Here is a 24,563-nt window from a genome sequence, read left to right as displayed (position 1 = left end):
TCCAGGGAGACCCTGGCTCTGCACTTGCATGGAGTGGAGCACGCTCTGAGTCTACTTTGCTTTCTTCGATATGGAGTTCTGCCTGCCTGGTTCCTAAGAGACTGCAGACTCCGTCCAGGTGGGAGGTCTGCAGACCCCTGCTTGGGTGGGAGGTGCCTGCAGGCCGCGGGCCTTTGGTGAGTTTTCTGTCGTGTGAATGAGTTCTACGGGTCAAGAAGACCTTCTGGACTTGATTCATGGCGCTTTGCAAACATTTATGAGGCTTACTCCTTGGAAGAAAAGTTATGACCAACCTAGATAGCATATTCAAAAGCAAAGACATTACATTGCCAACAAAGGTCTGTCTAGTCAAGGCTATGGTTTTTCCAGTGGTCATGTATGGAAGTGAGAGTTGGACTGTGAAGAAAGCTGAGCACCAAAGAATTGATGCTTTTGAACTGTGTTGTTGGAGAAGACTCTTGAGAGTCCCTTGGACTGCAAGGAGATCCAGCCAGTCCATTCCGAAGGAGATCAGCCCTGGGATTTCTTTGGAAGGAATGATGCTAAAGCTGAAACTCCAGTACTTTGGCCACCTTATGCGAAGATTTGACTCATTGGAAAAGACTCTGATGTTGGGAGGGACTGGAGGCAGGAGGAGAAGGGGACAACAGAGAATGAGATGGCTGGATGGCATCACAGACTCGATGGACATGAGTCTGGGTAAACTCTGGGAGTTGGTGATGGACAGGGAGGCCTGGCGTGCTGCAATTCACGGGGTCGCAAAGATTCGGACACAACTGAGCGACTGAACTGAACTGAACTGATGGGGCTCCTCTTGCAAGTCTAAAAAACAACTAAAACAGCCCTGGGCACTGGTGCCTTTGAGTTTCTGCTTCAAGTTTCTGGTGAGTTTGGCAGTACTGGGGCCACGATTTAGCTTTGTAACTTTGTGGTAAGGTGTACCTTTTTGCCTTAACTAATTTAAGAGGATATCAGTTAGCAGCACCCAAAGAACCTTGGCCAACACAAAAAAACAAGGAGAGCAAAGGTGTATGGAAAAGTGACTAAACATTATTTTCTAACAGATAGCTAAAGTGATTGAAATTATTTCTTAACAGATGGTTTACAAAGTTTGATCCTGCTTAATCTGAACAACAATCAGCTTACATGGATTCCTCAAGAAATTAGCAGGTAATTTTGTTATAATGAGAGATGGTTACTTTCCCCCCCCTCAGTTACTGTGTCCCCCCACCCTGGTCGTTAGAACACCGTATGCCTAGACTCAAGTCCCTGTGAGATTTATACATAGCAAAGAGCAGTCGAAAGACTGAGGCAAGCCACTAAGTTTAAGCAGATGGTTCTTTAAACACTCCAGAGAAATGAGAAACCACAGGATTTGGTAGTGTTTTTAAGTATTAAAGTGAGGGTTTGAAACAGTTCTAAAGTTGATTGTTACTGATTTCCTAACTGTGGGGTTCTTGGAGCTTGCTCTGCCATAGAACTGGGGACTTTACAGTAAAACATTTTCAGCTTGATGGAATAGGTAATGTGAAAATAAAGGCTTTAAAATCAGTATGTCATTTTCATGAAAAAAGCCCCACATTTTATTATCACTCAAATTTGCACAGACAAGCTGTTGTTAAAGGGGCTTTCTGGAGCCAACTGAGGGCCTTGTCCTTCTGTTGGCAGAACACCCTCTTGGGCTTTTCTTCTGACTGTTAGAGAAACCTTTAGGGTTACTTCAGAGACTCCGTATTGCCTGTTGAACAGAAACAGATGTATTACAACATAAAAACTCCAGATTTTTGAAGGAAGAATCCAAAACTATGAATAGTTCTCAACAAAAGGCTTTCTGCCTTACCTAAAGTTTATTCCAATTTACTTGTCCATACCTCTACCCAATGTATTTTTCCAAGATAGGTTTTTACAGAAAAAGTAATGTTTTAAATAGAAGCACCTAGAAAAATATTTGAAGCCATCTCATTTCTGAAGAAAAGAAATATTTATAGTAATAAAATGCCAATAGTTGTCTTCTTTTTCACTCTTTGAGTTTATCAATTGATTTATATGTTGGTGATGTAATGAAAAAAATGATGCTTTGGAAGATCTGGTGAATTAGGTTCAGGTCGTAACTGCGCAAATAGCCTTATGACATTAGCCAAATATTTTAACTGTCTTGGATCTTGGTTTTCTCATCTCTAATAACTAATAAATAATAAATTTTAAATAGAGACTTTGTAGTCTGTGACCCTGCTTTTAGTTCTAGTAGGTTTGGATTTTTTTTGCACTACTTCTCTTTAATATTTTAATATTTAGAGTTTTGCCCACCTTTTTAATTTTGAAATACTCTTCTCCCATACCTTTAGAAATTACTTCTTAACCTGGTTTATCTATTTTTCTGCTCTTGCCTTCTCTGAGTGCCTTTTGGGAGGGGATCAGATGTTCATATTTCTCAAGAATCTTTCCATTGGCTTCCTCTCTGTCTCTTTCTGCCCTTTCGCTTTTGTTCTTTCTGTCAGTCTCGTCTATTCACATGGCTTCCACAGTTGAGATCATAGAGTTTTTCCATAAATCTCTTTCACTCTCACTATTATCGTAAGCTCCAGGCCCCATTTATAACTGCCTAGAAATGGCACCTCATTCTGTTATTTTTTTAACACCTTTGAAGTGAAGTGAAGTCACTCAGTTGTGTCTGACTCTTTGCGACCCCATGGACTGTAGCCTACCAGGCTCCTCTGTCCATGGGATTTTCCAGGCAAGAGTGCTGGAGTGGATTGCCATTTCCTTCTCCAGGGGATCTTCCCGACCCAGGAATCGAACCTGGGTCTCCCGCATTGCAGGCAGATGCTTTACTGTCTGAGCCACCAGGGAACACCTTTAGAGCATTATAAATCTTCATTCTTAGCTTTGCAAGAAGAAATTTGAATCTTGACACTGTTTTCTGATGGTTAAGTTAGACAAGTTATTCACTGCCTCTGATCTTTTGTTTTCCTCATTTCTAGATTAAATGTAATAATTCCAACCTTAAGGTTGTGCTGTTGATTAACTTTAATGCACAAGTACAAAATTGGTGTTCAGTAATGCTTATTTTAGCTTCCCTGGTGGCTCAGAGAATAAAGCGTTTGCCTGCAATGCGGGAAACCCAGGTTCGATCGCTGGGTCGGGAAGATCCCCTGGAGGAGGAAATGGCAACCCACTCTAATACCTTTGCCTGGAAAATCCCATGGAAAGAGAAGCTTGGTGCAGGCTACAGTCCATGGGGCTGCAAAGAGTCAGACATGACTGAGTGACTTCACTTTTCACTTTCAATGCTTATTTCTTCTGGCTTCTTTATTCAAAATAAACTTAATATTTTCTCAAGGAAAATATTACTCAAGGCATATTTACTATGCCTCCCTGTTGCCCTAATTTTTTCAGGCCAAGTTCAAAATGTTTGTTCTTCCAATGTGCTTATGAACCTCAGGTACTGTATCTGCAATTACAGGCTCAAACATTAATCCTTTTCTCACTGTTTGTTGGTATCTGCTCTCCTTATTTTGTGTCTCTAAGATCTTCTTCTAGACAATGATATATATAAGGGTAGAATTTGTGGTCAACCTGTCTTTGCATATTTCACAGCATCTAAGTGGTACAGAATATATGATCTATATCTAAATCTATCCCTATCTATCTATATCCATATGTGTGTATATGGCATTTGGCCTCTGGCTTCCTCTTCAGTATAACTATTAATAAAGTACAAAGACTGAAGACAAAATTTTCTTTCTCTTAAATCTAGGTTGTGATTACATAAAATACTTTAAACATGAACTATCTGATCATAAAATGTCTTTAAAAGTTAAATTACAGCAAAGGCTTTTTTTTTTTTTTTTAATCCTCAAATGATTCATTGTAGTTGTGAACACTTGACTGGAGAAAAGCTCAGATGAGCTACAAAAAATATGAATTGATATGTGGCTCTGATAAATGATACATGTACATAAATGTACAATGGACTTGCTTATTCTTGTGAATTTCATTCATATATTTTGTTTATTTTTTAGATTAAAAAATCTTAGATGTTTGAGTATAAATCATAACCAGCTAGCCAGCATTCCTAGAGAACTTTGTTTCCTTGAGAATCTTTCTGAACTTCAACTTAACTACAATCAGCTTGTGTGCATACCCAAAGAAATTAAGTTCTTGAAGAAGCTTCAGAAGCTTCTTCTGGCCAGGAACAACATTAAATCTTTGCCAGAGGTAAGCACAAGATGGAACCAGATTTTCTTTTGTTGGTGAAGAACTCATTACACCATGATAGAGAGCAGTTATAGACTAGATTAGGGTGTCTGAGTACAAGCCATCATTTGCTTTCCCTCTGATTATATATGATTCGTTCCCAAATCACTATGACAAAAGAAGGTTATAACTTGGATTTTTTTTACAAAGCTAGACTTTGTAAATAAAAATACAAAATGCTTTAATTTGATTTTCAGACTACCAAAGAAGAATTCTTTTAGTATAAGTATGCCCCAAATATTGCATATGGGACATACTTATACATTTAAAAAATCTTATCTTTTTTGTCTGAAACTTAAATTTAAGTGAGTCTCCTGCATTTTTATCTGGCAACTTTGTATAGAGCACAAAGTATAAGTACTTTTTGATTTTGGAATATATTCTGGATATCTTCCATTTTTCTTTTATATCCACTGTCCATCCTTTTCCAACCTGCTTTTCTCTTCTGTGTCTGGGAGACTGACTTGTATGAGCATCAGTGAACTCCTTTGTCCCCTGATCTCCTATAGGGTATGTTCAGTGAGAGGCAGTGTCAGGAGGTGAAAGGGCAGGAGAAGATTGAGTGCATGCATGAGCACTTGCTCGGTCGTGTCTGACTCCTTGTGACCCCATGGACTGTAACCTGCCAGGCTCCTCCATCCATGGGATTTTCCAGGCAAGGGTACTGGAGTGGGTTGCCATTTCTTCCACAAGGGATATTCCTAACCCAGGGACCAAACCCTTACCTCCTGCATAGGCAGGCGGCTTCTTTGCCACTGAGCCCCCTGGAAAGCCCTAGAGACTGAGTACCAGATGGTTTTCCCTTGGGGCTGTCTCTAGAATGTTGCTGTGAGTTGCCCGCATGCCTCTCTGGAGGGTCATAGCAACGTCCTGTGATCATCAGAACGATCATCAGAACATTCTCGTGTGAACATTGTTACATTCCCTTGGCTCTTTAGACCTGTGGTGTCAAAGAACTCCCTGCTGTTGCTAGCTTTTGGGAACTTTGTAGGTTTAGGGAACAACCTTTCTTGGCTTGGAGAACCTTGTTGGTTTCCCTAAACCCTGTCAAACTTTTATAAACAGTGACTTTATTAAACCCCCCCCCCCCTCAATTTTTCTAGTTTGAGAGTACTGTTTCTTGTTAGGAACCTGTCAACAGATTTACCTTCCTTATTAGGCAAATTAGAATTAATTTGATAGGAGGAAAGGCATGGTATGCAGTAAACTGAGGAATAAAAATAGATTAATTCCTACTATTTCACTTTTCTCTAAAGAAGATGTTTCCTTTAAAAATTCTGTGCACACTGTAATATGATATGTAAAAATATACCAAGGTATAGGCTGTAAATAAGTATGTTTCAAAAATTTATTCATATATTTCTTAAAATCCTACTTAGTATAAACAAGTAAAATATCTTGAAATTATAGAATAAACCTGTTAAAAGCATGTCTCTCTTATTTGAAGGAAAGCAACAGCAGCAGCAACAGGATCATCATGAAGCATTATGTTATTTTGTGTTTATAACAACTTTATCATATATCTCTTATTAAACTCATTTTAGAATAAAGATCAGGGTGGTTATGTGACTCAAGCATAGTTTGAAAAGGTCAAGGAAGGATCTTAGATTCATGCCTGTCTAACGTAAAAGTCCATATTTCAAATCAATAGTCTTACTACAAATTTATAAACCCTGAAGCTTTTAAACTTAAAAAAAACTTGAAGGCTAGTAAATCCTGTCCTGAATTATCATGCAAAGAATGCCTGTAATCATTTATATCCTTGTAAGTTTAATATGATTCAGTCTATCATTGTTCTTTTTGGTCTGTATTATAAATGATAAGACATTGCAGAAAATAGTCATTTGTTTTGATAATGAATGTATTGTGAATCATTTTCTGATCTGTTGTAAATCATGTGTATGTCTGCACACATGTGTCTGAATGTATATGCCCATCCAGTCCTGTTGGGCATGTGGTAGACTAACGGATTTCCTTTATAAGGAAAGGGTTGTGTCAGCTTATTGCTGCACAAGAGGTAGTTGTGAAGTAAGTGCCAGTGGAATTATGTCTGTTTTCTGTCTCCCAAAGATTCTTTCTATTTTAATGATAGAAATGTCTACTAAATGCTCATTATCTATTAAACCCTTTAGTGAGCACTTTCTGATTAGTAATTTGTTTAATGCATTCAGTGTCCATATTGAAGGTCAGTTCAGTTCAGTTCAGTCACTCAGTCGTGTCTGACTCCTTGCGACCCCATGGACTGCAGCGCGCCAGGCCACCCTGTCCATCACCAACTCCCGGAGTTTACTCAAACTCATGTCCATTGAGTCGGTGATGCCATCCAACCATCTCATCCTCTGTCGTCCCCTTCTCCTCCTGCCTTCAATCTTTCCCAGCATCAGGGACTTTTCAAATGAGTCAGCTCTTCACATCAGGTGGTCAAAGTATTGGAGTTTCAGCTTCAGCATCAGTCCTTCAGTGAACACTCAGGACTGATTTCCTTTAGGATTGACTGGTTGGATCTCTTGCTGGTATATTGAAAGTAAGGTTTCCATTAACGTTTCCATTTTAGAAATGGAGAAGCTAAAGTACAAAGATTAAGAAATTTGATATATAGTAAGTGTCAGAGGTGAATTTGAACCTACAGATATTTACTACAAATAGTCTAGTTCTTGGCTACCATGTTATGTTGCCCTGAAGTGGTCAGAGGAAATGGAGAATTCAGAGAATCTGGTGCTTCATTCGTAGTGATTTCCTTGGGGAGAGTACTGATCAGGTAATTAGGAAAGGTGATCAGCCTCATCAGGTTTAAACTTACAAGAGATGTTTATGATGCCAAATATTAGATTTGTAAAAGCTCTCTTTCTCTCTTTTGTTTCCTGACACAGGGACTTTGTGATCTTTTCAACCTGAGAATTCTAGACGTAGCTGGAAATGTTATTCAGATGTTTCCATCAGGAGTAAGTAGAGTCAACTTGTATTATAATTGAAAAATAATTTTGTTTATTGGGAATAGAAAAAATAGCGTCAGTCGCTCAGTCGTGTCCGACCCTTTGCAACCGCATGGACTGTAGCCTGCCAGGTTCCTCTGTCTCCTTTCTCCAGGGCATCTTCCCAATCCAGGAACTGAACCTGGGTCTCCCACGTTGCGGGCAGATTCTTTACTGTCTAAGCCAGAGGAAATCCTCTGTGAAAAAACAGGCAGCCAGTAAAACCTCTGGTAATTGGAACCTTGAATTAATACGAATAATGGAAAGATTTGCTTTGTTCTAGAACTTCAGAACTTGTTCTTTCTTATTCCTTCCTTTGTGTTCTGTGCTTGCTGAACTTGTTTGAATGGAGTGAACTCTGATTGTTATCATAAATATTTTAATAGATTATCTATGATTGTTTTTTTTAAAAAATCACATACTGTTTTTGGTCACTTCAGACTTTTTCAAAGTATTACTTTCCAGAGCATAGATTTTTATCCCTTGCAGTTGAGAGTCCCTTAGACTGTAAGATCAAACCAGTCAGTCCTAAAGGAAATCAGTCCTGAATATTCATTGGAAGGACTGATGCTGAAGTTGAAGCTCCAATACTTTGGCCACTTGATGTGAAGAACTGATTCATTAGAAAAGACCCTGATGCTGAGAGCTGGTGATGGGGAAGCCTGGTGTGCTGCAGTCCATGGGATCGCAAAAAGTCAGACACGACTGAGTGACTGAACTGAGTTCGTCCAAAGGAGATATTTATTAGTTACTTTTAAGCCATGGACAATGAGAAATGCACTTTTTTCCACTTGGAGATGAATTTTGACTTTGCTTTAAGTAACTGGTCTTAGCAACTTGTAACTTTTCAGAAATAAGCTATAGTTTTTCATGTTGGAGTGAATGTGTTTCCACTTCAAGGTAGTAATTAGAAGCCCAACAATCCAGGAGGTATTCAATAAATAGTTGTTGATCCATTACTTTTTCTGATTAATCAATACAAAATTGAGATTATCATCCTTTTTACCCTCTGAGTGATATTTAGTAAAGCTTATCATTTTAACCATTTTTAAGTGTATAGTTCTAAGTCACTATATATATATATATAAATATATATATATATTCATGTTGGTGTAGCTCCATTATCACCACCTATCTCCAGAAGTTTTCTATCCATTCCTCGCTCCCTCTAACCCGTGGTAACCAGCATTCTACTTCTTGTCTCTGAGAATTCGAGTACTTTGGGAATCTCATATAAATAGGATCATACCATATTTGTCCTTTTATGACTGGCATATTTCACTTAGTATAATGTCTCCACAGTCCATCTATGTTATAGCTGTGTCAGATTTTCTTTTTTATGGCTCCAATAATACTCCATTATATGTAATGCATATGCATTAAATGTATATATATATTTTGTATTTTCATTCGTCTGCCCACAGACAGTTGGATTGCTTGCCCTTTGTGGCTATTGAGAATAATGCTGCTGTGAATATAGACGTACAAATGTCTGCTCAAGTCCCTGCTTTCACTTTTGGGCTTATACCCCACAGTGGAATTGCAGAGTCATATTCCATATTTTAATTTTTTTTAAGGAATTGCCAAACTGTTTTCCAAAAACATACAGTTTTGAATGTTTAATAAGCATTTGATGTTAATACTAACCCTGCAAATCCTACAGAATTTTATTTCTCCTGCTACACGATATTATCCATGTCTTGGTATGACTCTTCTTCTGCCCTGTGATACCTGCCTTGATTGCCAAAGCCGCCCATGTCTTCTCTGGCACCTCTGTGGTTCGTATGTACCACAAAATAGAACAATACTTTTCAAGTTGGTCTTCTTAATAGACTGTAATCTTCCAAAGGAAAAGAGTTCTCTTTTTTCCCTTTATACCAGCAGAGTCTTGAATTTCAATCAAATGCATGTGTGCTAAGTCACTTCTGTCATGTCTGACTCCCCGTGGACTGTAGCCTGCCAGGCTCCGTGGGGAGTCTCCAGGCAAGAATACTAGAGTGGGTTGCCGTGCCCTCCTCCATGGGATCTTTCTGACCAAGGGATTGAACCCATGTCTCTTATTATCTCCTGCATTGACAGTTGGACCACTAGACTACCTGGGAAGCTCTTGAATTGAATAAATATTTGTTAAACATATAAATAAAAGTAATTTTCTTTAACTATATTCAGTATTTGACTTAGTAGTACCATGAATTCAAAGTTCCTTCTATAGTGATACTATAGTTATAATTTTGCTGTTTTAATAAAACACCATCCCATTAATTTAGGGTAATTTTGAAAGAATATGACTTAGTGTTGCATTTGGAGCACCTATTTCAGAATTTTCTGGGAGCATTGAAGTAAAATATTCTGTGAATTCATCTGAGGTTTGGTCCAACTAGTCCAGATGAATAGAATTTTCCACATTTGAGAGATAAGGCCACTATTGTGGTAAATGATGAACACAGAGGATGAACCAACCCTCGGCCATTCAGGTATGACCTAAATCAAGTCCCTTATGGTTATTCAGAGAAAGTGACATAGATTCAGCCTGATAGAGTGTTTGAAGAACTATGGATGGCGGTTTATAACATTGTACAGGATGTGATGATTGAAACCATCCCTAAGAAAAAGAAATGCAAGAAGGCAAAATGTTTATCTGAGGAGGCATTACAAAGAGCTGAGAAAAGAAGTGAAAGGCAATGGAGAAAGGGAAAGATATACTCAACTGAATGCAGAGTTCCAAAGAATAGCAAGGCGAGATAAGAAAGCCTTAGGTGACTAATGCAAAGAAATAGAGGAAAACAGTAGAATGTGAAAGACTAGAAAATTAGAGATATCAGGGGAAGAGTTCATACAAAAATGGGCACAATAAAAGACAGAAATGGCATGGGCCTAACAGAAGCAGAAGAGATTAAAAAGAGGTGGCAGGAATATACAGAACAACTGTAAAAAAGGTCTTAATGACCCAGATAACCACAATCGTGTAGTCACTCACCTAGAGCCAGACATCCTGGAGTGTGAAGTCCAGTGGACCTTAAGAAGCATTACTATGAACAAAGCTAGTGGAGGTGATGGGATTCCAGTGGAGCTATTTCAAATCTTAAAAGATGCTATTAAAGTGCTGCACTCAGTATGCCAGCTAGTTTAAAAACTCAGCAGTGGCCATAAGACTGGAAAAGTTTAGTTTTCTTTCCAATTGCAAAGAAGGATAATGCCAAAGAATGTTCAAACTACCATACAATTGAGCTCATTTCACACGCTAGCAAAGTAATGCTCAAAATCCTTCAATCTAGGCTTCAACAGTACGTGAACCAAAAACTTCCAGATATACTAGCTGGATTTAGAAAAGGCAGAGGAACCTGAGATCAAGTCGCCAGTATCTGTTGGATCATAGAAAAAGCAAGGGAGTTCCAGAAAAACATCTGCCTCTGCTTCATTGATTATAATAAAGCCTTTGTGTGGATCACAATAAACAGGGGAAAATTTTTAAAGGTATGGGAATACCACACCACTTCACAGGCCTTCTGTGAAACCTGTGTGCAGGTCAAGAAGCAACAGTTAGAACAGGACATGGAACAAAGGACTGGTTAAAATTGAGAAAGTATGTCCAGGCTGTGTATTGTCACTCTGTTTATTTTAACTATATGCAGAGTACATCATGTGAAATTCTGGATGAAGCTGGATGAAGCTGGGTGAAGCTCAGGCTGGAATCAAGATTGCCGGGGGAAATATCATTAACCTCAGATATGCAGATGACACGACCCTTATGGCAGAAAGTGAAGAGGAACTAAAGAGCCTCTTGATGAAAGTGAAAGAGGAGAGTGAAAAAGCTGGCTAAAGACTCAACATTCAAAAAACGAAGACCATGGTATCCATTCCCATCACTTAATGGCAAATGAAAGTGAAAGTGAAAGTGAAGTCGCTCAGTCGTGTCTGACTCTTTGCGACCCGGTGGACTGTAGCCTACCAAGCTTCTCTGTCCATGGGATTCTCTAGGCAAGAATACTGGAGTGGGTTACCATTCCTTCTCCAGGGGATCTTCCCGACCCAGGGATCAAACCCGGGTCTCCCGCATTGGAGGCAGATGCTTTAACCTCTGAGCCACCATAGATGGGGAAAAATAGCAACAGAGACAGACTATTTTCTTGGTCTCCAATATCATTGTGGTTGATGACTACAGCCATGAAATTAAAAGACACTTGTTCCTTGGAAGAAAAACTATGATAAACCTAGACAGCATATTAAAAAGCAGAGACATCACTTTGCCGACAAAGGTCTGTATAGTCAAAGCTATGGTTTTTCCAGTAGTCATGTATGGATTTGAGAGTTGGATCATAAAGAAGGCTGAGTTCCGAAGAATTGATGCTTTTGAATGGTGGTGCTGGAGAAGACTCTTGAGAGTTGCTTGGACAGCAAGGAGATCAAACCAGTCAATCCTAAAGGAAGTCAGCCCTGAATATTCATTGGAGGGACTGATGCTGAAGCTGAAGCTCCAATACTTTGGCCACCTGATGTGAAGAGCCGACATATTGGAAACGACCCTGATGCTGGGAGAGACTGAGAAGAGGGTGACAGAGGATAATATAGTAGGATGGTACACTGACTCAATGAACATGCGTTTGTACAAGCTCTGGGAGATGGTGAGGGATAGGGAAGCCTGGCATCCTGCAGTCCGTGGGGTCATACAGAGTCAGACATGACTTAGTGACTGAACAACAGTATGGTCCTATTACCATTTTCTTAATTGTTCTGGGTTTATTTTGTGTAGGTCTTTTCCTTCTCTTGTGTTTTGTGCTTCGAGAAGTTCCTTTAGTATTTGTTGCAAAGCTCATTTTGGTGGTGCTGAATTCTCTTAACTTTTGCTTGTCTGGAAAGCTTCTGATTTCTCCATCAAATCTGAATGAGAGTCTTGCTGGGTAGAGTATTCTTGGTAGGAAGTTCTTCCTTTTCATCACTTTAAGTATATCATGCCATTCCCTTTTGGCTTCTAGTTTCTGTTGAAAAGTCCACTGATAATCTTATGGGAGTTCATTTGTATGGTATTTGTCCTTTTGTCCTTGTTGTTTTTTATATTTTATCTTTGTCTTTAATTTTCATCATTTTGATTACTATGTGTCTTGGTGCGTTCCTCCTTGGGTTTATCCTGCCTGGGACTTTCTGTGCTTCCTGGACTTGGTTGACTGTTTTCCCATGTTAGGAAAGTTTTTAGCTATTATTTCTTCAAATATTTTCTCAAGTCCTCTCTCTCTCTCTTTTGGGACCCCTATAATGTGAATGTTGGTATTTATAATGTTGTCCCAGAGTTCTCTGAGGCAGTCTTCATTTTTTTCATTCTTCTTTCTATATTCTGTTCCGTGGCAGTGATTTCCACCGTTCTGTCCTCCAGGTACGTATCTGTTCTTCTGCATCAGTTATTCTGCTATTGATTCCTTCTCGTGTATTGTTCATCTGTGTTTGTGTGTTCTTTAGTTCTAGGTCTTTGGTGAACATTTCTTGTATCTTCTCAATCTTTGCCTCCATTCTTTTTCTGAGATTCTGGATCATCTTCGCTGTCATTTTTCTGAATTATTTTTCTGGAAAGTTGTCTATCTCCATTTCATTCATTTGTTTTCTGGGGTTTTATCTTGTCCTTTCATCTGGGACAAAACCCTCTACTTTTTCATTCTGGTTAACTTTCTGTAATGTGGTTTTGGTTCTCGCCGCTGAGGGATTGTGGTTCTTGCTTCTTCTATCTGCCTTCTGATCGATGAAGCTAAGAGACTTGTATAAGCTTCCTGATGGAAGGGACTGTTGGTGGGAAAAACTGAGTCTTACTCTGGTGGGCAGAGCCTGCTGAGTAAAACTTTAATCCAATTCTCAGCTGATGGGTGTGGTTGCACTCACTCTCTGTTAGTTGTTTGCCTCTGTTAGAGACAACCCAGCCCTGGGGTCTACTGGCTCTCTGGTAGGGTTAATGGTGACCTCCAAGAGGACTTATGGCAAGGGGCCCCTTCTAGGCCTGCTGCTGCCAGTGCCCTCATCCCCACAGCGAGCCCCTGCTGACCCACACCTCCACAGGAGACCCTCCAACACTAGCAGGTAGGACTGGTTCAGTCTCCTGTAGGGTCATGACTCCTTTCCCCTGGGTCTTAGTGCACACAAGATTTCATTTGCCCCCTCCAAGAGTGGAGTCTGTTTCCCCTTGTCCTGTGGACGTCCTGTAATCAAATTCCATGGGCCTTGAAGGTCAGATTCCCTGGGGATTCCCAGTCTCTTGGCTGGATCCCCAGGCTGGGAAGTCTGACATGAGACTCGGAACCTTCACAGCAGTGGGAGAACTTCTTTGGTATTTATTGTTCTCCAGATAGTGGGTTACCAACCCAGCAGGTATGGGATTTGATTTTATCGTGTTTGCACCCCTCTTACCATCTCATTGTTGCTTCTTCTTTGTCTTTGGATGTGGGATACCTTTTTTTGGTGGATTTCAGCATCCTCCTGTTGATGGTTGTTCAAAAGCTACTTGCGATTTTGGTGCCCTTTCAGGAGGAGATGAGTGCCTGTCCTTCTACTCTGCCCATCTTCAACCAGAAGTGATGTAATCTCTTAAACATGTATTCGTCAGCCAATCTAAGCAATGGAGAGGTTTTTAGCATGTGATTTTAAACAAAGATATTAATAAACGCTTGTATCATAACATTGTTCGGTAAGTGACACAATAGCTGATGCGTAGCACATATAGAATGAATGAATAATTAAATTAGATAATGTATATAAATCCTTTACTAATGCTTGGCACATGCTGGATATTAAATGTTATTTTCTTTTCATTTTAAAGTTTGGTCTGAGCTATCTGCTGCTGAAACTATACCAAATGTAGGGATGTCTTTCAAAGCTACGAGAACACCTGAATGATTCTAATGTGCAATTTGTAGGGTAACCACAGTTCTGTGTGCAAGGGTAAATACTGTGTTAGCAGCACAATGTTTTGGGTTATTTTCCTCTACAGATCCATTGACATTCTCTGGCCTACCTTGGTTAATCAACAAAACAGTACTAATCAGCTGTCTCCCTGAAAGAGTTCCTTCTTTCCCTAGATCCTCACCTTTGATTCTCTGTTTATTTCTGTCTCATCCTTTCCCCCCTTCCTCCTGACTCACTTGGTTTCTGATTGTCACATGAGATCCCTCTGAATCCATTGTTAACTGAATTCCCTTTTCTTAGATGCTTTATACAACTGGTCACCTACTACTTATCTTGATGTCATTTATTTCCTTGAATACTTTTAATTTAAAATTATTTCTCTGTTTATAGCTCTGTTTATATGTGTATATTTTTTATTGAAGTGTAGTTGGTTTACAGTATTGTGCCAATCTCTGCTGCAGAGTGACTCAGTTATAAATATATGGACATTCTTCTTTTATATTCTTTTCCATTGTGGCTTATCAGAGGATATCAAATATGGTTCCGTGTGCTATTCAGTAGGCTCTTGTTGTTTGTCCATCCTACATATACAAATAAAAAAATAACAATATATAATAATAGCAATATAATGATCGTTTACAGCTGCTAATTCCACATTCCTAGTCCTTCCCTTGCCCAACCTTTTTCCCCCTTGCAACCGCAGGTATGTTCTCTATGTCTGTGAGTCTGTTTCTGTTTTAGTAGATAGGTTCATTTGTGCCATATTTTAGATTGCACGTATAAGTGATGTCACATGATATTTTTTTCCCCTTTCTGACTTACTTTACTCATTATGATAATCTCTAGCATCCATGTTGCTGCAAATGGCAGCATTGCATTCCTTTTAATGACTGAATAGGACTCCATTGTGTATATGTGCTACATCTTTATGCATGCATCTGTCCGTGGACGTTTAGGTTGTTCCCATGGCTTGGCTATTGTGAACAGTGCCACTGTGAACACGGGGGTGCATGGGTTTTTTTCTGAATTACAGTTTTGTCTGGGTGTATGCCAAAAATAGGATTGCTGGATCATATGGTCATTCTATTTTTAGTTTTCTGAGGAACTTCCACACTGTTGCATCCGTTGACATTCCCACCAATAGCATAGGAGGATTCCCTTTTCTCCACACCCTCTCCAGTATTTGTTCTTTGTAGACATTCTAATGGAGAAGGCAATGGCACCCCACTCCAGTACTCTTGCCTGGAAAATCCCATGGACGGAGGAGCCTGGTAGGCTGCAGTCCATGGGGTCGTGAAGAGTCAGACATGATTGAGCAACTTCACTTTGACTTTTCACTTTCATGCATTGGAGAAGGAAATGGCAACCCACTCCAGTATTCTTGCCTAGAGAATCCCAGGGACGGGGGAGCCTGGTGGGCTGTCGTCTGTGGGGTCGCACAGAGTTGGACACGACTGAAGCAACTTAGCAGCAGCAGCAGCAGCAGCACACATTCTAATGATACCATTCTGACCAGTGTGAGGTGATACATTATTGTAGTTTTGTTTTGCATTGCTCTAAAAATGCAATGCTGATTGATTTTAATCTATTCCAGTGAAAGCATATCTTATATTCCCTTGATTCCAGACCCTTGCTTGATATCTAGTAGATAGATCCTGGTTTAGTGTCACTCTTGGCTTCTTATTTGTCTAATTTATAAAGCCTAAATATTTCACAAATGTTCCCAGTGCCTTTTGTTGTTTTACTTTTTTTGTGCTTCATCCAAAGTGAAGTGATGATAGCCATTTTATATTTGAATGATTCTTATAATTTCCAAATAAACTCACTTGCCTTCAGTAAAATTATACCCATGTATGAGCAGTTATTTACAGATATGTTCACATACACACATGGAGGTCATTCAGCTTTGGATTAAGACAAGTATTTTTGTGAAATTGATTGTACACTTAGAAAATTGTTCTATATAGTTTCAACATGTCCATGACCAAAAATGTCCTTGAGTGGTGACTTTTGTACAGTTTTGTGAAAGGAACTTGGAAAAATGAAATTATGATGTCAGACTAGTACCAAAAGTTCTATCAAAACTTTTGAAACTCTCTTGCAAGATGATTAAAAATAACCTAAAAGTGAAAAATGATACTCAGGGAAATGTTCATAAAGCTATAGACAAGGACATCTCCAAATATCTCCATATTCTAATGATTTGTTTTGAAGTATTTTGAGTATTCCACTTTGCTCAAATAGCCATGAGACATTCCAGTTATCTACCTCCATCTTCCTTGCTTTTCTGCCTCTATTGAATAGCAATGTTAGAGATCCACTTTTTTCCTGTTCAGTATCTATAGTTTATCTTCTTTCTAGGCTGAATGTTAGGAAATGCTGTACCCTATTCTCACAGCTTGTTATAGCCTCTCTAAAATTTGACCTTAATTTGAAAATAGTGTATTTTTCTTTGGTTGTCAGTGGTTCAATTTATTAGGGGTGTGTGTGTGTGTGTGTGTGTGTGTGTGTGTGTTAGTTGCTCAGTCATGTCCGACTCTTTGCGACCTCATGGGGTGTATAGCCCACCAGGCTCCTCTGTCCATGCAAGAATATTGGAGTGGGTTGCCATTTCCTTCTCCAATATTTATTAGGAGATATACATTTAAAACAAGATTCAGTGGCCTTTAAAAAGTGGGACACAAGCCAACACTTACCTATTGAAAACCACTTGTGGGCTCTATGGTTTTATGTAAATGATGTGACAGCTCCTAGTCTTGTTTTTTATGACTGTATAGAGCTTCTCCATCTTCAGCTTCAAAGAATATAATCAATCTGACCATCTGGTGATGTCCATGTATAGAGTCGCCTCTTGTGTTGTTGGAAGAGGATGTTTGCTGGTATGCTTAAAGGACCTCAAATTCAAACAAGGCAATTTGATTTCTGATTCTATCTTCTCTTTCTATGACATTTTATATTACATACTAAGCCCTGTACTAAGAACTGGGCATATAACGGTGAGGAAACAAGACAGGATCTCTGTTCTTTCCAGTGCTGTACTATAGGGAGGAGAACAGATTAATCAATAATTATCATTATGAATGTATAATTGCAAACTGATATCACTACACTAAAAGAAAGGACCACTGGCCTGAGAAGGAGAAAAAGAAAATGATTAAAAAGTAGGTAGGGGAAGACTTCTTAGAAGAGGTGACAAAACTTGTCTGAAGAATGCTGGGAATCAATTAGATGAAGGGGAAAGATGCTTTCCAGGCAAAGTGAGTGGCATGTGGAAAGGCCCTGGCATGGGAGGGACCTTGGATATTCGGGGAACTGGAAGGAATAGAAGGGGGCCATGACCAAGGAATGTAGAGTATGCTGAGGATTTTGATCTTTATTTGAAGAGCAATGCAAGTCTAAAGGGTTTTAGGAAGGGGGGTGACATAATCAGAACTATATTTTGAAAAAATCATATTTATGAAGTGTAGAGTACACATCGGAAGGGTTGACAAAGGGAACTGGGTGGGCATCTGGTAGACTTTTGCTGAAGTGAAGTAAATGATAGTAAGTTGGTCTAAGGTGGTGACAATTGGGATAGAAATATCTGAACAAATTCAAGAGATATTTAAGAGGTAAATTTAGAAATGGTGATGAGCTAGTGAGCTTTCTATAGAGTAAGATAGAAGACACTGGAAAAATACCAACTTCAGGAGGGCAGATCCTGAGTTCAGTCTTGGATAGAGTGAATTTAACATATATTTATGATATCCAAGTGAAGATTTTGAGTTGGCAGTTGGCTGTAGGGTGTGGAACCTGAGTCATATGCATAAAGGTTTCACTGAAGTCATGTATATGGTTCAGATTGCCTAGGGAAAAAATAAGTGAGAAGAGAATGTGCTAGGCTTAGGGGAGAACTATTTCATGGTTGGGCAAAAAAGATGAGCCAGCAAAGAAAACATGGAATTGTATTGACTAGCATGTTGACTAGAGGAGAATTTCTGGCAACCACCAACTACCATATTGGAAGTCGGTGAAGAGTTTATTGTGATTCTTGCATACCCTAAGGTGTAACTGCAAATAGCACTTATTTACTTTGGTGCAGAGACAGGGAAAGCTGATGGTAGGGGTGATCTCTATACATAGACAGTGATAAGGCAGAGTACCTGAATATTACATGTGTAATGTGACTTGTCATACATTGTTTAATATATAGGAAGGTTTTAAAATTTTAAATAATTCTGAGGAAATTATATATACATACTTGCTCCCATTTCACATATTTTTGGATGACATAGTCCCAATACTTAAAATCTTAACTCTTGTCACAAATAACTGTTAGCATATATATCATTTCCAATTTGCTAAAGGGCAACCCTGTGAGCTTTGAGATGGTCTAAAGGGTATGTGGTTATTTGCCATCACTTACTTATCAGTTCTGTTTTTGAGTTCATATGAAATTTCAGCCTCCATTCTCCTCATTTACACTAACAAATTTCTTCCTAAATTAGCCCCGTTCTGATCTCCCCCATTACTTAAGACTGGTCTGAAGCAAAAAAAGGGCTTGCAGAACTTACACATTGTCCATAGGCCTGGGGCTTTTCAGAAACGCTTGTAACAATTGAACAAGTCTAGAGAAGGAGGCCTTTGCAAATCTTGAGTATCCAGGGAGAGCTGTATGTGATTGATTATTTATTGGGCCTCAACTGTGTACTAGGTGCTATTTAGAACTTACATTAAATAATAAGTTAATTTAAGAGTAAAGTAATTTAAGAGCTCTAGATGCAGCTCTTAAAAAGACCAAAACCTGATAAATGAAGACAGACTTTTCAACAGTGATTGCCTCATAGTATTTACAGGTGGTATGATTAATTTGGACTTCCCTGGTGGCCGACGGTAAAAGCGTCTGCCTATAATGCAGGGGACCCAGGTTCGATCCCCTGGTCAGGAAGATCCCCTGGAGAAGGAAATGGCAACCCACTCCAATATTCTTGTCTGGAGAATCTGATGGATAGAGAAGCCCGGTGGGCTACAGTCCATGGGGTCGCAAAGAGTCAGACATGACAAAAGCGACTTTGCATGATTCATATATGACTTATATGATTAATTTACATACAAGGCCTAAGGAGATATGGGAATATTTGGTAGTAGTTGCAAAAACTGAAAGTGGAAATGTTAGTAGCTCAGTCGTGTCTGACTGTTTGCAACCCCATGAACTGTAGCCCATCAGGCTCCTCTATCCATGGGACTCTCTTGGCAAGAATACTAGAGTGGGTTGCCATTCCCTTCTCCAGGGGATCTTCCCGACCCAGGGATCGAACCCGGGTCTCCCACCTTGCAAGCAGATTCTTTACCATCTGAGTCACAAGGAAGGTAAAAAAGCTTACAGGGGTGATATTTTAGTCATGAAGTGAATATCCAGGAGTGTGTTGAGTAGTGGGCATAACACAAGTGATAATTATAAGACACTGGCCTCTTCTGAGACCCTAAGTTCTACAGGATGGCAGTTTTATAAGGGTAACAATAGAGCCTACCAGGATATATGGTTGTTAAAACAGGCCAAGGAGAACCAAATATGATATACTAGGACTTTTGAATTTATCCTATGGATATAAGGGAACCTTGATAATTTTAAGCAAGGATGTATTATGAAGAAGTTCTCATTTTAAAAGACTGCTTTGGGAGCAAAAGTTTGCAATATATGAACTGTTGCAGTAGTTCATATAAGATGAAGGCCTCAATCAAACCAGAGAGATTAGTGGCTGGGGCAGGGAGCAGGAAGAAGGATGGTGCAGAGGTGCTGAGGAGGTGGGTGGGATGGGGGATGAAAAGAAAGGATAAATTCCGGAAGTTTTAAGAAGGTAGAATTGATAGAACAGGAGGTTGATGACAGAAGATTTGATGTGGGTAATAAGGAAAAGGAATGAAGAAAATATGGGAGAAATGGATTCAATTCTTGAATGTTAGAATTTATGGTGACTGTGGGACTCCCATCTGGAGATGTCCAGGAGACAGCCAAATATTTGAGAATAAATATTACTCAAGTCTTATAAATGTGGTCAACACAGTCAACTTAGGCTCAAAGTCCCTTGATTCCTTGACTTTGATGCTCTTTTCAGGTCTTCGCTTTACCATCACATCACGTCTGTTCAGCTGCTCTCAGTGTGAAGAATTAAGAGTCCAGTTTGGCAGTTTGACCTCTGTTTTATTCCATGCTCAAGTTCTCTTGTTGCTTTATCGCAGTATCTTTCCTTTGAGATCACTGAGACTTCATGTCCCTCCACACTGCCTTTTACTTTCAGTCCCTCAAAACTTTGTATTGTTATTTCTTTTTCTATCTGGTCCAAACGTCAAAGAACCCAGTCCAGTTCACTTATGCTTTAGTACGTATGTGCTCATTCCCTGCTTTCTGGTATATCCTTCTGCAGATTCTTAGTGCATCTGGACTGCTGGGTGCCACAGGAGCACACAGTCTATGGGCAGGGACTGCTCCAAATGTGTGGATTCAGTGGGTCCCTCAACACCCCTGTATAATATTTTTGCTTGTACCATGCCAGGTTCCTTTTCTAAAACCTATAGCATATCCCATACTGTTCCATACTTTTCCCACATTAGCAACTTGCTAACAACTTCATAACTCAGTTAGCAGATGGTCTTATTCTCTATTTCAAAGGCAAAATTGAAAGGATCACGTCTGACTCCTTCACATCCAGTTCCACACCTTCAAACTTATTCATGTCTGCATCTTTTCTTCTAGCCATAGAGAACAGGATAATTCAAAAATGTTAATATTCAAAGGTCTTTCTGTGTCCTTCACCTGAGCATTACTCTTTCAATTATTCTTTCTCCTCTAAATTAATCTCTCCATGTTGGTACTTCTACATGATCAAGTCGTCTTTATGTTAAAAAAATAAAACCCCTCATTTGAACCTTCATTTTCCTCCAGCTGCAAATACCCTTTCTAGATAAGAGGGTCAGTGAATGTTTATGACCTTGTACCTCTAAACCAGGGTTTTCTCAACTTCAGCACCACTTTGGGCCTGATAATTCTTTGTTACGGGGGCTGCTGTATATATTATAGGATGTTTCTCAGCATCCCTAATATTTACTAAATAGATGCCAGTAATACTGCCCCTCCCCCACTTGTAACAATGAAAAATATCTGTAGACCCTTGAAGGGGGAGGGGAGGGACAAAATTGTTCCATTTGAGATTAAAGTCATGACAGTGTTTGTTCAAGCAGGCCTATGCAAAGAACCTCTGAACAGCTATAACAGTATTTTATTAGCAGGAGAGATTATGCTATTGGAGTGATGACACTAGCAAAGTATATTGTTGTATTAAAAAGTTAGACTGACAGGAAGGGCTTCTGAGCTGGCGCTCTTGGTAAAAAACCTGCTTTCTGATGCAGGTAGACATAAGAGACACAGGTTTGATCCCTGAGTCAGGAAGATATCCCGGAGGAGGGCAAGGCAACTTATTCTTGCGTGGAGAGTCCCATCGACAGAGGAGCTGACAGACTGCAGTCCATAGGGTCAGACAGAGTCAGGCACTACTGAGGTGACAGCGTGCTTGCACTGACAGGAAGCCCCATAGTGCATGTAGAAACAGGCTATTAAAGAATGCTGCTCTGGGAATATTCAGAGCGGACACTGAGACGTTGTGTGACTTCAGGTTGCTGAAATTTACCTGCTACAAAACATATGTTAATGACTTTCATTATTAATTATTTTCCTTTCATTAATTTCTTTCTGATATATTATGTGTAGTAAGTTAGCAAGCTGGATAACTCATTACCATGTTCAATGGAAGAATAATGACAGGGTTTGAAGGAAGAAAAAAATGATCCCTAAAGAAAAATATATGCTCTTTGGACCATGGTCAGCTTTGAAATGAGGTTCACATCTGTTAATGCTTTTGCATATCCCAAGATACTCGTTTGTATCAGTTTTTTATAAAAAGACTGAGTTTAAGTATAAATAATAGAATGTTATTTTCCAGGACCAGAAGGAAGAAAGGGTGATTCCATTAAGCACAAGAAGTGCTCTTTTCATTTTAGCACACCCAGCACTTACCAGGGGCTACCATTGGATTCAACTCTCTGGGTTCTCCTTCTTGATGGATACCAGAGGAAACTAAATTAAGAAAGACAGAATGTCTAAAGGTGATTCCAGTGGGGTCTTGAACCCTGTATTTCATTTTAAAATCTTGTCTATGTTGTAGAAATTTCATGAGACTTTTGAGACCTGATGACATGCTGCCCTGGAGAGATGTATTAAAATCAATTATTTTTTTAAACCCTGGGCTGAAATCAAGGAAGTATCTCTAATTCTTTCATAAGTGTGAAGTGCAGTGGTGTAATGGCACTGGTCCTGGCTCAGAAGAGTCAGTTTTCCACATCTCTTCCCAACTCTGTTCAGTGGCTGGAATCAGCCATTGTAGGAAAATTGACACCTTCGAATCGAAACATGCCACAAATCAGAGCTTCTTTTTCCTTTCCAAAGAACCATTTTATCTGCACACCACTGAAGGCAGGTATTATTTTCCCTATCTCACAGTCTCGGAAAAGTAAATCCCTAAATTAGTTTAATTTTAAAAACCACATAAGTTCTTGGGAGTCAAAGCATAATATTAATATAAGAGAATTCCTTTTTTTAAAATTTTCATTGTGCACAACAGGTAAATCAACTGTTTTGATATTTCTCTATTCCCCTTACCTTCCTCCCTCCCTGATCATAAATAAATGAATCATAAGACAGTATGTGATACCTAGATGATGGTGTGTATTAGAGTGTTATTTTTCATCATGCATGAGTGCGTGCTAAGTTGCTTCAGTTGGGTCCAACTCTGTGCAATCTTATGGACTGTAGCCCTCCAGGCTTCCCTGTCCATGAGGATTCTTCAGGCAAGAATACTGGAGTGGGTTGCTATGCATACCTCCAGGGATTTTTCATCATACTTGGTTCCTAACAAACATACCAGTTGCAGACTGTACCCAGCATTTGATTAATTAACCCTTATTTCATTAATAACCAGGTCTATGATCCTGAACAAGCTTTCTCAGCTGTCTAGTTTGGGGGATGCCACCAATGACCTTTAAAGTCATTGCCATCCTTGCTAACATGGTTATGCTTCTAATAACTTGAGTATGCCATGCTGTTAAAATCCTAATGTGGAATATGGATTTTAAATAAAGTAATATTTTTTAAAAATATTGGTAAATATTTAATTATTTTAAATTTTAAAGTAGATTTTTTAAAAAGTCTAGTTTTGTTGACGATGGAGGCTCCGAAGTAAGGTTTATTTTGTTGTGTAATGAAGTTTTTTATTTTGTTTTTGAAAGTTTCAAGATTTGAAGCTGAAGGAGTTCTACTGTGAGGGAAACCCACTGTTCCTGAAGTGGCCAGTTAGTGCTATAAAACAGGAGGACGTCTGGAGTTTACAGGTGAAGCCTTATGTCATTCACACAGGTCTTCGAGCTACAGCCATGATTTAAGTTTTAAAGAGTTTTCTTCTAAAGCATTCTTACCAAGCCAGCAAATGATTAATACAACCATAATCCATTGGCATTGTGGACCCTAGTCATAATCTTTTTGACTTGATGCAGAATCCAATGTGATCCTATCTGATTTCCAGAGTGACCACATTCAGAGACGTTTTAAACATTTTGTTGGATCAAAAGAGAGGAATTTGTGTTCGCTTTAGCGTCCATGTATTTTTTCAGTATTATCTAAAGATATATTTGATTTGTTCTTACTGGGGTCTTTTGCCTCTTCCATCCCCTTGTCATTTATCCCCATTCCTAGGGGATGAAAGAATAAGATCCAGAAATTGTGTTCCCTTTAGTCAAAGAAGTTGGTGATATTAAAAGAAGGAATAGGGAAGTATACTAGAGGACTGGCTGTGTATGTCTTTTGGTGATAGACACATCGAAGACTGCAGATTTTACCACATTTGAGTATGAGTCTCTATTGTGAATGTGGATTTCTCAGGTCCTTTTAGCTGAACATGCAGAATTGTCTTAAAACGTTCAAGTATTGGGAATGGTTCAAGTTTCTTGACTACAGGAAACAATAATGGTTTAGTTTTTTTTTAAAAATAACATTTTCCCCTTATTGAACAAGTAATATATGTTTAATACAGAAAACTAGAAAATACAGATGAGCGAGGAAGAACATATTAGTTATAATGCCATGTGTGTCAGTCACTCAGTTGTGTTCAACTCTTTGCGATACTGTGGACTGTAGCCCACCAAGCTCCGCTGTCCATGAAATTCTCTAGGCAAGAGTACTGGAGTGTATTGGTATTTCCTTCTCCAGAGGATCTTTCCAACCCAGGAATTGAACCAGGGTCTCCTGCATTGCAGGCGGATTCTTTACCATCTGAGCCACCAGTTGAAAAATTATTTAAAAGTAATACAAGCTTATTTAGAGAAATCAGAGAAAAGGCAATAAAAATTCATAAAAATACTCAAAAA

At 39.1% G+C, this 24,563-nt stretch overlaps 1 protein-coding gene across 1 annotated transcript in view; it reads left to right on the top strand.

The window, feature by feature from the left end:
• LRRC69 (leucine rich repeat containing 69) overlaps positions 1–24,563 on the top strand; it is a 79,354-nt gene that overhangs the window by 33,086 nt on the left and 21,705 nt on the right. Inside the window, exons 3-6 of the mRNA XM_052651585.1 lie at positions 1,098–1,170; positions 4,023–4,218; positions 7,128–7,199; positions 23,430–23,531. Of these exons, the coding sequence (XP_052507545.1) occupies positions 1,098–1,170; positions 4,023–4,218; positions 7,128–7,199; positions 23,430–23,531 (443 nt within the window). The remainder of the gene's footprint in view (positions 1–1,097; positions 1,171–4,022; positions 4,219–7,127; positions 7,200–23,429; positions 23,532–24,563) is intronic.

This window comes from Budorcas taxicolor, chromosome 14 (genome assembly GCF_023091745.1).
Source record: "Budorcas taxicolor isolate Tak-1 chromosome 14, Takin1.1, whole genome shotgun sequence".
In the NCBI taxonomy this organism is placed as follows: domain Eukaryota; kingdom Metazoa; phylum Chordata; class Mammalia; order Artiodactyla; family Bovidae; genus Budorcas; species Budorcas taxicolor.
The sequence above is the reverse complement of the archived record's forward strand: the minus strand, read 5'-3'. Positions and strand labels throughout refer to the sequence as shown.